Below are 17,990 nucleotides of genomic sequence, written 5' to 3' on the forward strand. Positions count from 1 at the left end.
ATGTTGGTCTCATCTGACTACATGACCTTCTCCCATGTCTCCTCTGGATCATCCAGATGGTAATTGGTGATCTTCAAATGGGCCTGACATGTGCTGGGTTGAGCAGGGGGAACTTCCGTGCTCTGCACGATTTTAATCCATGACGGCGTAAAGTGTTACTTACGGTAATGTTTGAGACTGTGGTCCCAGATTTCTTCAGGTTATTGACCCAATTCTCTCGTGTTGTTCTGGGACGATACCTGACCTTTCTCAGAATCATCCTTACCTCATGGGGCGAGATCTTGCACAAATGTTGCCTTCTCACCAAAGTGCTTGCCTATTGTCCTGTAGCCAATCTCAGCCTTGTGCAGGTCTACCATTTTGTCCCTAATGTCCTTAGACAGCTCTTTGGTCTTGGCCATGGTGGAGACGTTGGAGTGTGATTGAGTGTGTGGACAGGTGTCTGTTATACAGGTAACGAGTTCAAACAAGAGCAATTAATACAAGTAATGAGTGCAGAGTAGGAGGCTCCTTGAAGAAAAACTAACAGGTCTGTAAGAGCCAGAATTCTTGCTTGTTGGTAGGTGATCAAATACTTATTTCATGCAATAAAATGCAATTTAATTATTCAATGATCATACAACGTGTTTTTCTGGTTTTGATTTTTAGATTCTGTCTCTCACAGTTGAAGTGTACCTACCATTAAAATTACAGACCTCTCCATTCTTTGTAGGTGGGAACACTTGCAAAATCAGCAGAGTATCAAACACTTATTTTCCCCACTGTATGTATGTTGCTGGGTTGTAGGGCATGGGAGACCTGATAGGTCACCTTTACGTCCATCCGTGATGAGCATTCATTTACCCCTGCAGCTTTGGTTTTGGCACAGTAGTGATCTGCATAGTGTTATCCACTTCAATGCTTAACCGAAACAACTATTCTCCCAAGAGTAAAGCTGCAGGTTGGAAAACACAGTAAGGCTGGGCAAAGCATTGACGTCATCAGCGAGAGTCCATCCCTCAGCATTAATTTAGACTTACCGCTGCTCTTGAAGAGAACCTGAACACTAAAAGCAGAGGAGGCAAAAGAAGAACAAAGATCAGCAAAGAAATTGACTGTGCATGCAAAATGTATAGTCACTTTTTAGGGCAATGTTCCCCAACGCCAGTCCTCTTGAGCCACCAACAGATTATGTTTTCAGGATTTCCTTAATATGACATAGGGGATAACTAATTTGTACGATACTTAGGAAATCCTGAAAACATGATCTGTTGGTGGCACAAGAGGACTGGAGTTGGCGAACACTGTTCTAGGGACAGGGTGGGAAGTCGATATAAGTGCGTGTTTGATATTAAGTATTAGAGATGAGAAATGATATTGCTGGCCCAAAGAGAGGAAATTAGAGAGCATATTTATAAATCATTACATCCAGTATTCGGTCTGCTTCCTTCCGGCTACTATACCGTAGCTATCAGGAGTGGAATATAACAGCCGGTCATGCATGTGCTCTGCACACCATTCAAAGTCTATGTCACTAGCACTGTGCTCCATACATCTCTTCCTGGGGGCGGTCTTGTGCCTGGGGGGATGACCGTGTGGACCCCACACCCATCTAAGAATTATTACCTATTCAGTGGATAGTCGATACATTATCTAAAGTGGAATACTGATGCAATGGGATACTATTTAAGCAAGTCAACAGCAATTCAACAGCAAGTCAACAGTGCTAAACGTTTGTCCAAAGCTTTAATTTTGTGATTAAAATAATAAAATAAAAATTAGGGAAGTAAAAAATAATCAGAAAAACAAATATAAGAAATCTCTCTAATTGAAAAGAAAGAGAAGAATAAGAACTAGACATAAAGTGGAAATTGGATCAACTTTAAAAGGGAAGTGGAGTCAAAATGACCATCTGGCAAAGGAGTGCTTAAAGGGAACCTGCCACCCCCCCACCTGGCGTTTTTAACTAAAAGATCCACTTTGTGCAGCACTAAAAAGGTGGCTCTTTTATTTGGGGTCCCTTCCAACCCTGCAATATTCGTTTTTCTAATTTGCCCGCCATACCTGTAGTCTGTCCGGGGGGCATGTCTTTTCTCCCCGGACGCAAACACCTCCCAGCCATCACTCAGCCCCTCCGGGCGCCGCCTCCTGTGCCTTCATTAATGTCCCCGGCACCTGCGGTGTAAGTTCCTTTTTCAGGCATGCGCAGTTTCCGCTGCCCTTCGACTCACATCACATGATGGGAACTTACAGCGCAGGCACCGGGGACGTTAATGAAGGTACAGGAGGCGGTGCCATGGCTGGGAGGCGTTTGTGTCCGGGCGGAAAAGACATGCCCCCCTGGACAGACTACAGGTATGGCGGGCAAATTAGAAAAAACAATATTGCAGCATTGGAAGGGACCCCAAATAAAAGAGCCACCTTGACAGAATGCAGCATTAGTGCTGCACAAGGTGGCTCTTTTAGTTAAAAAACGCCAGGGGGGTGACAGGTTCCCTTTAACATAAAGACAGACCATCATTTTCCTGTAGAGAACGCTGACCCAGTTCTGGTAGCCAAAATCTTATCTACTAAGTGACAAGAATTTGTGCAGAACTTCTCTCTGAACCATGACCTATAAAGAGATTAGCACACGTCCTTTCTTCATAAAATGTATTAAAATTCAGAATTTCATTTTGACCGGATTACCCTTTCAAGTGCAACTTACAAGAATGGTACTACCTTGGAAGTAGCTATAGAGCGTCTGGTCATAAAATTTGTGACTGGGTCTTGCCGAAAAGATTCTCTGCCAGATAGTATAAGAAAACATCTAATATTATTGCTTGAATGGAGGCCCTGTTCCTAATTTTGCATTGGCACACGGGAACATCTGGTTAATACACTTTGAAAAACATTGATAATTTAAATTATTTTAATTGATTTAGTAGTAATTCGAGCTAGGATTTCATAAATATTTCCTTCGTACATTCTATACCTACACTGTATAGCACAATCTTGTTCTATAAGCTATTTAAAGAGGGCCTGTCCCCAGGTTATGTGTCCAGTTTTTGCTCTGATTTTATTCCTGCTGCTCCTCTGAGTATCCCAGTGTTTTTTTTTAATCTGCCATACTGTTCCAAAGATATTCAACTTTTCATTTAGTGCTAATTTTTATGGACTTTACTAAGTGGGCGTGGCTCTAGGACTTCCGGAGGGCGGGGTCTTTAGTATCTCCATGTGAGCCACGCCTCCTCGTAAAGACCATAAAAATTAGAAACAAATAAAAAAAAGGTCCATATCTCTGGAACCGTATAGCAGATTTAAAAAAAAAAAAAAAATCTGGAAACACAGGGGAGCAAGGGGAAGAAAATACGAGCAAAGCCTGGTCACTTTGGATCTGGTGACAGGCCCCCTTTAAAAAGTAACCTAAACTTTTTTCTTTGCAGCTATGATATTATGCAGAAATGCTGGGATGAAAAGTTTGAGAAGAGGCCAACTTTTTCCAACTTGGTGACCCTCACAGGAAACCTTTTAGTCGATGGCTACAAACAGGTATATTGTTCATTTCAATTCCTATAATCTCCACAAGACCGATTCCTACAGTGAACATGGAACTGTTATCAAGGGTATAAAAGGGTAAAATATGCAAAACATAGCAAAAGCATGAATAGAAATTGGAAACAAAGTAATTTTTTTTCCTTTAATTTACAGCGATACAAACAAGTGAATGAAGAATTTTTAAGAAGTGATCACCCCGCTGTGGTACGAGTGAGGCCCCGAGCAACTAAAATAAATAACCCTGTCTACGAGGGAGAAAGCATCTCCAATATTCTATACTCGGCTGTCCAACCAAATGACAGTGATTACATTATCCCTCTACCCGACCCCAAGCCCGAAGACTCCGATAATGCGATGAATGAGAACACAGAGAGCCGACCAAGGTAAAGTAGACTTTTAGGAATGGCATTTTAGAATTAAATCGTGCAATGTGTGCGTAGTTTACTGTATTTAATTTAAAAAAAACTGGGGTAGGGTCCTCCCTATTTTTAATAACCAGCTAAGGGAAAGCTGATAGCTGTGAACTGGTATTATGCTGGAAAGGGCCCAATAACCATGGAGTTTCTCAGCCTATTAATATCAGCTGATATCTGATTTTAATAGACTGGGAATTTCCATGGTTAAGGATTTCTATAAATAAAGGACTTTTCTGTGAGTGTGTGTGTCCTAGCTGCTGACATCAACCCCACAATCCAATTACTCTGATTGCCACCGCACCAGGACAATTGGGAAAAGCCGAGGCTAAGAGCCAGAATTGGCCCATCTAATGGATGTGCCTATTCTGGGTCAGCTGAGGGCTAGCCTTATTAGGCTGGGAAGGAGCCAATCTCCATGGACCTTCTCAGGTTATTTATATCAGCTTGTAGCTGTCTGCTTTCCCTTTGCTGGTTATTAAAATATCAGCTATGAGGCTAATATTGGGCCCTACCCTGCATAATAAAACTATATCACAGTTGTCTGCTTTCCCTTAGCTGGGTATTAAAAATAGGTGGGACCACATGCCAATTATTATAATTTATTTATTCAGTATTTTGCTAAATACATGTATTGTAAACTACACATGCATGGCACTAATTATATATCTCACGGATATCTTTCTATCTACACCATATCTATCTATCTATCTATCTATCTATCATCTATCTATCTATCGATTATCTATCATCTATCTATCTATCTATCTATCTATTCATCTATCTATCTATCTATCTATCTATCTATCTATCTATTATCTATCATCTATCTATCTATTATCTATCTATCTATCTATCATCTATCTATTATCTATCTATCTATCTATCTATCTATCTATCTATCGATTATCTATCATCTATCTATCTATTATCTATCTATCTATCTATCTATCTATTATCTATCATCTATCTATTATCTATCTATCTATCGATTATCTATCATCTATCTATCTATTATCTATCTATCTATCTATCCATCTATCTATCATCTATCTATCTATTATCTATCTATCTATCTATCTATCTATCTATCTATCTATCTATCGATTATCTATCATCTATCTATCTATCTATCTATCTATCTATCTATTATCTATCATCTATCTATCTATTATCTATCTATCTATCTATCTATCTATCTATCTATCTATCTATCTATCTATCGATTATCTATCATCTATCTATCTATTATCTATCTATCTATCTATCTATCTATCTATCTATCTATCTATCTATCTATCATCTATCATCTATCTATCTATCTATCATCTATCTCTCTATCTATCTATCTATCTATCTATCTATCTATCTATCATCTATCTATCTATCTATCTATCTATCTATCTATCATCTATCTATCTATCTATCTATCTATCTATCTATCTATCTATCTATCTATCATCTATCATCTATCTATCTATCTATCTATCTATCTATCTATCTATCTATCTATCTATCTATCATCTATCTCTCTATCTATCTATCTATCTATCCCATATTTATCTATCTATCTATCTATCTATCTATCTATCTATCTATCTATCTATCTATCTATCTATCTATCTATCTATCTATGTCTTTGCACATCTAACACCTCAACATCTGTCATTTTTATTCTGCATTCTATTCTGGAAGGTCTTACAGCGACGACACACTTTGACATCCGTGTGCACGAATGCGGGACATATTGATTTTTTTGCTGCTGGAATAAATACGACGTGTCCACATGTAGGTCACAGGAATACACGGTCCATGTAAACGCAAGAACATGTGCGCAGCCACAAAGATCATAATTTGTCTACGTGTATAATGTCTCCAGTTTATGTGAAAACTGTCACCACATGTTCTAGAGATACTGACATGTGAAGGGGGCTTCACATACTCTTAGAAGGGTCTTTTTTGTTGATTTTTGAAGTGGATCATCTTCAAAATCCACATAAAAAACTCACGTGAACATGCTCTAATATGGGGTGAATGAATATGATGCGGTTTTTGACATGTTTACACTGAAAAGAACTTCCAAAAACAGCATCAAAAACCACAATAAAAACTATGAAAAAAACATGTTTTTCCACAATTTACATGCAGAAAGCAACCAAAGAATTCACTTTTTTTTCAGCATGTTAAAAAATGAGCAGAAAAAAAAAAATGACATATACACTAGTGGCCCATTTTGTCATTCAAATAAATAGAAAGCTCGTTGTTCAGCGGACTTGAAAACATTTATTTTCACGTGGTATTTGGTGCAGAATCCGCATTAAAAACTACATAAAAAATTTCCTTGTGATCACAACTTAATGGACAGAAAAGGATCCATAGACTAGCACAGTATCAGAGAAAACAAAAAATACAGCTCCTTCACACACAGAGTGAAGGGAAGACAGAGGAGACAGCACAAAAGCAAAGCCGTATTTATCTGTGCGCATAGTGTTGTTATTGTTACTATCTTACCTTATTTAGGTGCCCATCAGTACATTAGAGCTGTCATTTATTATTAAATCCTTCATCCTCTAATGATGAGTTGCTGCTCATTCTGTCCCAGGCTACACAGCAAAGCTCACAAGTGTGCTATAGAAATCTGGAAATGTCAGTCTACTGTATAAAACATATATATAATAAAAAATTCAAATTACAGTACAGACCAAAAGTTTGGACACACCTTCTCATTTAAAGATTTTTCTGTATTTTCATGACTATGAAAATTGTACATTCACACTGAAGGCATCAAAACTATGAATTAACACATGTGGAATTATATACTTAACAATAAAGTGTGAAACAAATGAAATTATGTCTTATATTCTAGGTTCTTCAAAGTAGCCACCTTTTGCTTTGATGACTGCTTTGCATACTCTTGGCATTCTCTTGATGAGCTTCAAGAGGTAGTCACCAGAAATGGTTTTCACTTCACAGGTGTGCCCTGTCAGGTTTAATAAGTGGAATTTCTTGCCTTATAAATGGGGTTGGGACCATCAGTTGTGTTGTGCAGAAGTCTGGTGGATACACAGCTGATAGTCCTACTGAATAGACTGTTAGAATTTGTATTATGGCAAGAAAAAAGCAGCTAAGTAAAGAAAAACGAGTGGCCATCATTACTTTAAGAAATAAAGGTCAGACAGTCAGAAAAATTGGGAAAACTTTAAAAGTGTCCCCAAGTGCAGTGGCAAAAAACATCAAGCGCTACAAATAAATTGGCTCACATGAGGACCGCCCCAGGAAAGGAAGACCAAGAGTCACCTCTGCTTCTGAGGAGAAGTTTATCCGAATCACCAGCCTCAGAAATCGCAGGTTAACAGCAGCTCAGATTAGAGACCAGGACAATGCCACACAGTTCTAGCAGCAGACACATCTCTACAACAACTGTTAAGAGGAGACTTTGTGCAGCAGGCCTTCATGGTAAAATAGCTGCTAGGAAACCACTGCTAAGGACAGGCAACAAGCAGAAGAGACTTGTTTGGGCTAAAGAACACAAGGAATGGACATTAGACCAGTGGAAATCTGTGCTTTGGTCTGATGAGTCCAAATTTGAGATCTTTGGTTCCATCTACCGTGTCTTTGTGCGACGCAGAAAACGTGCACAGATGGACTCTACATGCCTGGTTCCCACCGTGAAGCATGGAGGAGGAGGTGTGATGGTGTGGGGGTGCTTTGCTGGTGACACTGTTTGGGATTTATTCAAAATTGAAGGCGTACTGAACCAGCATGGCTACCACAGCATCTTCCAGCGGCATGCTATTCCATCCGGTTTGCGTTTAGTTGGACCATCATTTATTTTTCAACAGGACAATGACCCCAAACACACCTCCAGGCTGTGTAAGGGCTATTTGACCAAGAAGGAGAGTGATGGGGTGCTACGCCAGATGACCTGGCCTCCATAGTCACCAGACCTGAACCCAATCGAGATGGTTTGGGGTGAGCTGGACCGCAGAGTGAAGGCAAAAGGGCCAACAAGTGCTAAGAATCTCTGGGAACTCCTTCAAGATTGTTGGAAGACAATTCCCGGTGACTACCTCTTGAAGCTCATCAAGAGAATGCCAAGAGTGTGCAAAGCAGTCATCAAAGCAAAAGGTGGCTACTTTGAAGAACCTAGAATATAAGACATAATTTCAGTTGTTTCACACTTTTTTGTTAAGTATATAATTCCACATGTGTTAATTCATAGTTTTGATGCCTTCAGTGTGAATGTACATTTTTCAGTTATGAAAATACAGAAAAATCTTTAAATGAGAAGGTGTGTCCAAACTTTTGGTCTGTACTGTATATTATTTTCTTTTGAGAGATTCCATTTGAACAATGCAATCTTCAATCATTATCTGACAAAGTACATATAGCCATTATTGGCGATCCCTACTTCTGCATTAACAATCCAAACGTTTATTTTTTATTCTAACACTGTTTGGCCAAGGCTCACTTTATCCTATTACAATGCCACAGAAAAGGGTTGTACCATATCATCAAACATTAAAGGGTTTGTTCAGCTAGAAAATAGTTTTAATGTGTTATCCTTAAAAATTACTAATAATTTCAAATGAAAAATCACCCTGAAGTTGACACAACATCACCATTCTTAGGTCTTTGCCGATCCACCTCCTGATTTCTTTTGACCCCCATCTTGACATACGGGCAGCTTTTTTTAATAAATTATGTATGTTTTATCTATTTGGAATGTAAAAGTGTTGTCCGGCCTTAGAGTGACTGCAGTCTTGTAGGATATGTGATTGCAGACTTGTGAATCCTCACATCGGGCAGTTTGCGAGTTGTAGGAATTTTCTGGTGCCGATGCCGTAGGTGGGCTGTCAAGTAGCCGCAAGTATGTGATTTACATACAGTATGTCCAGTCACAGTCCTACTAGACAGTTTTCAGTCTCGCTCCATACACTTGCATTGAGTGAGGCCACACCCGTCTAGTCGGCATGTGACTGCATGTATACAAATCACATATCTACGGACACGTTCACGCCTCTCGCAGCGCCAGCAAATGAGTATTACAGCACACAGTGCTGGCAATGTGAGCATTTACAAGTCTTCAGTTGCTCTTGTCTAGGCTATAAGTCTCAGTTAGATAGTGTGACTACAGACTTGTAGTCTAAGGCCGGACAACTCCTTTAAATACAATAAAATACTTTTTTTGAGCTGGACAACCAATTTATAGGGGTAGCGTGATTAGGAGTTAAGCTAGGCCAAAGATGTCATGTGTACATATATCTGCCCAGTTATGGAAGCCAGAGGCAGGTACCATGAACTTGTCCTATTTATTAAAATATGGCAGGTGTGCAATACCCGTAGATCACACAAGCAACCAGGCAGATATCTGACGATGTGGTGAGGCGTAAGTGAGCGGACCACTTTAATATTCATGACAAATACATTATAAAAATGTAATAGGTCAGGTATTTTGGAAACAGAGGTCTAATGTAAGTTGTATGTTTTTAATATTCAGCTCTACACTGCAAGAAGGCAACACATCTTCTACAATTTCCTGTGACAGTCCTCTGGAGCAGCCGAATCAAGAGCTGGAGAGCGAAGCCCAGAGTGATGTCCAACAAGCTGAGCACGTGCACGACGTAGAGGAAAGCTTCCTGTAGAACATATCAACAGCAAGGACCTAATTATGCATCATGGCACCATAAATGGAATAGATATTCCAACTCTATGCAATAATATCAGACTTCAATGTGTCTGCGAAGACCAAAAATATCATCAAGCAGTAAGATCTATTCAAGGCTTGATAAATCCTAAGCAAGCTTCCTATCAATTTCAGAGACACATCCAAAGAGCCATAACAAAACAAAACTCAAAAACTGCTGTTATAAAACATATTAAGAGCTAAGTGCAATATATAATAGATGAATAGCAGTTTTATGCAGACACATCTGGAGAAGACCATAAGAAGAACAACGTTTCGAAGACCTTTCATCAGATGTCCAAACTCAACTAAACCATTTTTGGGCAAGAAACCAAAGACTGGTCAATGTGCGCCAAAATTACCAGGACAGCATTGATCCATTTAGCTTTTTATAAGCCCATCTAAGGTTGGACTAGTGTTTCCATTGTAGCAAAAGAGTTGCACATTTGTAGCATGGTGGCTACGAATATCTAGGTTGTTCAGAAGACTTTAGCAATCATCACTTTATTTGCCCCTGAATCCAAAATGGACTCTATCTTTAAAGCAGAGCGATGGCTACCAATTATAAATGGAGCTACAGACAGGGGTGGACTGACCAACTGAAATTTTAAAGGGACTCTGTCACCTGAATTTGGCGGGACTGGTTTTGGGTCATATGGGCGGAGTTTTTGGGTGTTTGATTCACCCTTTCCTTACCCGCTGGCTGCATGCTGGCTGCAATATTGGATTGAAGTTCATTCTCTGTCCTCCATAGTACACGCCTGCGCAAAGCAATCTTGCCTTGTGCAGGCGTGTACTATGGAGGACAGAAAATGAACTTCAAACCAATATTGCAGCCAGCATGCAGCCAGCGGGTAAGGAAAGGGTGAATCAAACACCCAAAAACTCCGCCCATATGACCCAAAACCAGTCCCGCCAAATTCAGGTGACAGGTTCCCTTTAAACCAAGGTCAGAAGGGAACACCGCCTCTGAGTAAGGGCTCATGCAGACGTCTATGGATCTTGGTCCGATCACTGAACCCAATGCAATGGACTGGATGCGAGTTTCTGACCAAGGTGTAGCAACTTCATACATTTCTATGAGACTGTCACGCTCGGGTCAGGAGACCTGTGGAAAGTCCTTGAATTGCGGTCCGTAATCAGACTGAGATCCACGGACATCTGCATGAACTCTTAGATGGGTTGAAGTTTAGGTATACCATCTGTACCTTTATAACCTGCCTCGTATTTGTATATGACGGTTGGTTAGAAGCCCAAGACTTTTATTACCCCAGGGCCAGTTCCCCTATATGTATCAATGACGTTTTTTGTTGTTTTTTTTACACACTCAGCACTATATTTACAATCCAATTTAGGGAATATAATGGTATGGTGACGGCTGGACCGTCTACCGAAAAGAAGTATAAATGGGAGGTGATAATTAAGGGACAAGCCAAGCCTTTTGTCTGTCTGTGACTGACTTTTGGGGCTATGCTGTGCTATCTCTAGATTTTTTTTTACTTATATGTTTAATGCATTCACATTGTAACTTTTACTACATTTGCTTACATTTTATACTATGCTTATACCGAAAAATATATTAAGGTCATAAAAATATGTGAGAAATATCTACATTGTATCAACATTGTAACCATATGCTATCAGTTACCGTATATCTACCTGGTACCACCTAATCAAATGCCTATAGATTCTGGACGGTACAAACCATATATCATATGGATAGCAAGGGGAGACGATCAATATTCTATAAGATTATGACATCCGTATCCCTAATCTGGGATGTGGACCTTGAACCCCATATTTGTAGGACAGCAACTTCTTCAGATCCTATAGCTTTCACTGGTGAAATGCATGGTACTATACAATGCGTCCACATTAGGTTGAGAAGATCCTCAGAGGTCTAAAATAAAAAATGGACGTTCCTCACCCTCCACTGGTCTAGTGCTGCCTCTCTGATGCTGCTCCAGTCTTTGTTGATCAGCTGTAGCAGTGATATAATGACTACAGCACTGCAGTCAATCGCTGGGCTTGGCATCTTTGGGATTAACGTGCTTAGTGATTGGCTGCAGTCAATCAACAAAGACTGGAGCCGCAGCCAAGAGGCAGCGCTGGACCAGAGGAGGGTGAGTAACAGTCTTTTTGCTTTATGGTACAATAACATTTGAAAATGGTAAACCCCTTGAATAAAATGTCTCATAAATGAATTTAGAGTTCTATACGCCTGTTGTACACTAATACATACAATCAATATGAATCACGTTATTTTCTGGTAAAGATCTGTATGTTCCTTCAGTGAGTCACAATTTCTGCATACCCTCCTAACTTCCTTTAAAAATGTAACGAAAACTGTGGAAAATAACCTGACAACTCTCAGAATAGTTTTGAGTTGCATCGTCAATCAATGATTATAATCAAGAGCATTTTTGCACTCGGAAGGAAATCAGAGTTACCTATTTTACCCTATGTGCACATTGTAGATCTTCAATTACCAGCTTCTGGTCCTTTTTTTTGTTTGTTTGCTTTTTTTAACAGTGGAAACAAAAAAATTTGAGGAGTTAGTTCACATTCACATAGAAGAACCCCAGGCAACACTTAAAGTTTATGGGCAACAATACTAAATCTGTAAGGGAGCCACCATCTACCAGGTGCTATGTATAAGAAAGATGTCTTCTTATTTAGCAAGGGGTCTTTGGGTCTCTGAGGCACCAGGGCACAAGTTCAGCTGGTATCCCTGCAACCTGCCCCAGTAGCTACAAAGCCATGTGTAGGTACTAGTGATGAGCGAATATACTCGTTACTCGAAATTTCTCGAGCACGCTCGGGGGTCCTCCGAGTATTTTTTAGTGCTCGGAGATTTAGTTTTTATTGCCGCAGCTGAATGATTTACATTGGTTAGCCAGCTTGATTACATGTGGGGATTCCCTAGCAACCAGGCAACCCCCACATGTACTTATGCTGGATAACAGACGTAAATCATTCAGCTGCGGCAAGAAAAACTAAATCTCCGAGCACTAAAAAATACTCGGAGGACCCCCGAGCGTGCTCGGGAAATCTCGAGTAACGAGTATATTCGCTCATCACTAGTAGGTCCATGTATGGAGAGTCCTTGCCGCTTGATACTAGGTATCCATATGGCTCTGTATGGCCCATCAAATTGCATTATATTAGTAGTTAGTCAACAAAAAGAGAAATTATTCTAAGGGAGAACACTATACAATCCAACAACCGATGAAACATACCTTAAAAGGGATGTCCGGTCTTAAGTCAGCGGTGGACGCGTGATCACAAATATTTGTGTTATTTGAATACATGCGGTCACATACCGACTAGACATGTGCAACCTCGCTCAATGCAAGTGTGTTGAGTGAGGCTGGATACAGTCTAGTCGGAATGTTACAACATTCTACAATGCTGTATATACAGTATATGTCTCCAATCCGCTTTGCAAAGCAAAAAAAACAGACGGTGTGGTCCAGTCCAGTGGTCATCTCTGATCTTGATCCGGTGCCTCCTCTCTTCTTTAGATCGCTTTCCTCCTTCCCTACTTCATCTGGATGACACATTCGACGTCATCCACACAGTATCCTCCATTGCACTGCTGCTTAGACGCATTCTCTTTGCTCTTTGTATGAGCTGGCTTTACCAACGGGTCATCGGCGCTCTATGGCCTTTCCCCGTACTTGTAAACTACAGTACTGTGCTCTGCAATCGTCAGGGCATAGAGAGGGTGCAGGAGCGTGATGGGGACGCTGTGTGGATGATGTAGGATGCGTCATCCACATGCAGCAGGGAAGTAGGACGGCGATCGGAGAAAGAGAGGAGGCGCCGGATCAAGACCGTAGACGCCCATTGGACCGAACCGCGCCTCTGTGGGTATAATAAAAGCTATTTGTTGTGGCTTACAGAGCAGATTGGGCACATATATAACATATCAGAATGCTGTAAAAAAGCACTGAAAGATCTTAGCCTTACTTTATATTGATAAAAACTGGTGACAGGTTCCTTTTAAGTCTGGACAAGCCCTTTAATTCTTATAAAATTGGGGAAAGAAAAAACTCGAAGGCATGAAATGTAATGGAAGACATAAGATAGTATTGTAAAAATTAAGAGGTGCCATATGAAATCTCTGGGATGTACAACTGGGAGGTTACATGGCGCCGAAAGAGACCTAGGGCCATGAGCAAGAAGAGATCGCAACCGACATTTTTCTAGCACAGTGATTTGATGGGTTACTTCAGGCAGCTCCTCGATGTTTTCTTTGCATTACTTTTGATTTCTAGCCCTTTTTTTTATACAGACCCATGATATCGTCAGTCGTTAATGGCACTATGACAAAATGAAAGTTTATATATTTTTGTTATTTTGTATATGTCTAACTATATTTTTTTATATTATGTATTTTTTTCTATAGCATTTTCTAAAACGATATCATCATTCATCATATTTGCAAAAATTCATACAAAAATAAAAAGTGCAAAAATAATACAAAGTGCAAAAAAGTGCAAAAATAATACAAATCTATAGTTCTGATTCTACACGATCTTTGCACAAACGACAAGGTTAGAATAAAAAAGGGAAGAATACATGTGGCAATATTTTTTTAGTTTAGAATAGAGTAACTATTGCTCAATGTGTCGTACAAGCAAAAATATTGTGCAATAAGCCACAATGTCTGGGGATCGGGAATATTCTTATATTAGGCGTTTTTTACCCATACATTTTACGTATATTATTACATTTTTTAATAGCTCATTGAAATACTGACATCTATAATCTATATTACTTTAGTATAATTAGACTATTACATCGTTTGTTTCTTTTGATTCTTATCTGTCCTGATCGCACATCTTGTAATCTAATGAGAAAAGTACATTTTCATAAAAAAAATGATGAAATTGATATTAAATAGTTGCCATTGATTACAATTATAAAAGTCCAATAAAAGGAAAAAAAAAATAAAATAACAAAATAACAATGAATGATGTTCTATCAATTTAATCAAAAAGTGTTATTGGGTAGGATTTAGTAGAATTTAGGGCAATGTTGTTGTTTTCTTTTGATGTCAGGAAATATTTTATCATTTTTAATGAAAAAAACTGTAACAAAAAGCTAGAAAAATTAGGACATTAAAGGGAATCAGTCAGTAGGATCAACCCTCCTAAGTCATCTATATGGATGTGAAGGTGATAAAAAGTTGAAAAAAAATGATACCTTCATATCTGTGATCCGATGTATTATTTCAGAGAAATCCACAATTTTCTTAATATGTAAATGAGCTGGTAAGATCTATGGGTCGAACATAGATCTTCCCGAGAATCTGTCTCCAAAGCTTATTTTAATTGAATAAGGTCGTTACCAGTGTGAAACATGTAGATCAGGAGTGCGGACTGTCAGTCATTACATGTGGTAACGATCTTATAAGCTCTGGAGGCAGATTCTCAGGGAGATCTTATAAGCTCTGGAGGCAGATTCTCAGGGAGATCTTATAAGCTCTGGAGGCAGATTCTCAGGGAGATCTATGTCCGGACCATAGATCTTAACAGCTCATTTACATATTAAGAAAAATGAGGATTTCTCTGGAATAAGACATCGGGTCACAGATATCAAGGTCTCATTTTATTCACCTTTCTATGACCTACATGCCCATATAGACGGCTTAGAAGGGTTGATCCTACTGACAGATTCCCTTTTATTGGAAATGTGAGGTCTGAACATACCTTATCTTCATACTCTGACTATCTTCATACATATACTGTATATACATATAACTCTACATTATTTAAACATATGTATATATATATGTGTATAATGAAGGTATGTAGAAAATGTGGAGAATGGTACTCAGTAATAATGGGAATGCTCTTATTAGTCTCTTGTCATGTCTATTTTCGAAAATACTTGCATTTTCCATTAAATAACAATTATGGAGCATCTTTTCTTAGAACATTCACTGTGCTGTTCCTCTGTTATTCCTCATGGAAACATATAAATTGATTGACACCTGATTGAAGCTGCCAGTCTCCTTGTTAATTGGGTGTGTCCTTATAAAGTCAGAATTAATTGGACAATGTGGTAATGTGTACACTGACCAGGCCAATAGCAGCACATATTTGTCAATTTAATAATACATTTCCAAGGGGAATAACATAAGAACTGCACAACACAGAGTTCTTAAAAAATGATGTTGCATAATCTATTATTTATTATTAGAAGTATATGACTCTACTGTATTATTAGAAGTATATGACTCTACTGGTCACAGAAGGTGCAAAAAGTGTCAGAGAACCTCCAAAAGCAGATGAGTGGAAGCATGTGACCAAAAGAAGCAAGAAGACCATGGAGAAATCACCAACCACACAACTGAAGAACCGATATCAAATCTTTGTAGAGGATGAAGATGGCACACCTAAGAATGAAGCAATACCAGCAAGCAAAAAAGAAAAGGGCACACAGCAACAAGTGACAGCAAAAAGTACAGCCAAGAAGCAACGAAGAGTGGTGGTGGTGGGAGACTCACTACTGAGAGGCACCGAAGCAGCCATCTGCAGACCGGACATAACTGCAAGAGAAGTATGCTGCCTTCCAGGTGCGATGATCAAGGATGTGACCGATAGGATACCAAAGCTCTTCAGCTCCAAGGACGTCCACCCATTTCTTCTGATACATGTTGGCACCAATGACACGGCAAGGAAGGACCTACCGACAATCTGCAAGGACTTTGAAGAGTTGGGGAAGAAAGTAAAGGAACTGGATGCACAGGTAGTTTTTTCTTCTATCCTTCCAGTAGACGGGCATGGCACCAGGAGATGGAACAGGATCCTTGATGCAAACAACTGGCTAAGACGATGGTGCAGACAACAAGGATTTGGATTCCTGGACCACGGTGTGAATTACTGGTATGATGGACTCCTCGCCAGAGACGGACTACACCTCAACAAACCTGGGAAACACACATTCGCCAGAAGACTCGCTACACTCATCAGGAGGGCGTTAAACTAGAAGAAGAGGGGACGGGAAGAAAAACATTAGACTCGAACAAAGACGACCCAGGAAAACATACTCAGAAGGGAGGTAAGAACATTTCTAAAACAATCCACAGTGAGGAGATTGGAACAAAACAAAATCCTCTGAACTGCATGCTCGCAAACGCCAGAAGCCTGACAAACAAGATGGAAGAACTAGAAGCAGAAATATCTACAGGTAACTTTGACATAGTGGGAATAACCGAGACATGGTTAGATGAAAGCTATGACTGGGCAGTTAACTTACAGGGTTACAGTCTGTTTAGAAAGGATCGTAAAAATCGGAGAGGAGGAGGGGTTTGTCTCTATGTAAAGTCTTGTCTAAAGTCCACTTTAAGGGAGGATATTAGCGAAGGGAATGAGGATGTCGAGTCCATATGGGTTGAAATTCATGGAGGGAAAAATGGTAACAAAATTCTCATTGGGGTCTGTTACAAACCCCCAAATATAACAGAAAGCATGGAAAGTCTACTTCTAAAGCAGATAGATGAAGCTGCAACCCATAATGAGGTCCTGGTTATGGGGGACTTTAACTACCCGGATATTAACTGGGAAACAGAAACCTGTGAAACCCATAAAGGCAACAGGTTTCTGCTAATAACCAAGAAAAATTATCTTTCACAATTGGTGCAGAATCCAACCAGAGGAGCAGCACTTTTAGACCTAATACTATCTAATAGACCTGACAGAATAACAAATCTGCAGGTGGTCGGGCATTTAGGAAATAGCGACCACAATATTGTGCAGTTTCACCTGTCTTTCACTAGGGGGACTTGTCAGGGAGTCACAAAAACATTGAACTTTAGGAAGGCAAAGTTTGACCAGCTTAGAGATGCCCTTAATCTGGTAGACTGGGACAATATCCTCAGAAATAAGAATACAGATAATAAATGGGAAATGTTTAAGAACATCCTAAATAGGCAGTGTAAGCGGTTTATACCTTGTGGGAATAAAAGGACTAGAAATAGGAAAAACCCAATGTGGCTAAACAAAGAAGTAAGACAGGCAATTAACAGTAAAAAGAAAGCATTTGCACTACTAAAGCAGGATGGCACCATTGAAGCTCTAAAAAACTATAGGGAGAAAAATACTTTATCTAAAAAACTAATTAAAGCTGCCAAAAAGGAAACAGAGAAGCACATTGCTAAGGAGAGTAAAACTAATCCCAAACTGTTCTTCAACTATATCAATAATAAAAGAATAAAAACTGAAAATGTAGGCCCCTTAAAAAATAGTGAGGAAAGAATGGTTGTAGATGACGAGGAAAAAGCTAACATATTAAACACCTTCTTCTCCACGGTATTCACGGTGGAAAATGAAATGCTAGGTGAAATCCCAAGAAACAATGAAAAC

General features: G+C 39.4%; 1 protein-coding gene across 1 annotated transcript in view; it reads left to right on the top strand.

The window, feature by feature from the left end:
- Positions 1 to 11,873, top strand: part of PDGFRB (platelet derived growth factor receptor beta) — a 132,593-nt gene extending 120,720 nt beyond the window's left edge. Inside the window, exons 21-23 of the mRNA XM_069763587.1 lie at positions 3,405 to 3,510; positions 3,670 to 3,899; positions 9,430 to 11,873. Of these exons, the coding sequence (XP_069619688.1) occupies positions 3,405 to 3,510; positions 3,670 to 3,899; positions 9,430 to 9,574 (481 nt within the window). The 3' untranslated portion in view covers positions 9,575 to 11,873. The remainder of the gene's footprint in view (positions 1 to 3,404; positions 3,511 to 3,669; positions 3,900 to 9,429) is intronic.
- The last annotated feature ends 6,117 nt before the right edge of the window (positions 11,874 to 17,990 follow it).

The sequence above is a fragment of the Ranitomeya imitator genome, chromosome 4 (assembly GCF_032444005.1).
Source record: "Ranitomeya imitator isolate aRanImi1 chromosome 4, aRanImi1.pri, whole genome shotgun sequence".
In the NCBI taxonomy this organism is placed as follows: Eukaryota; Metazoa; Chordata; class Amphibia; order Anura; family Dendrobatidae; genus Ranitomeya; species Ranitomeya imitator.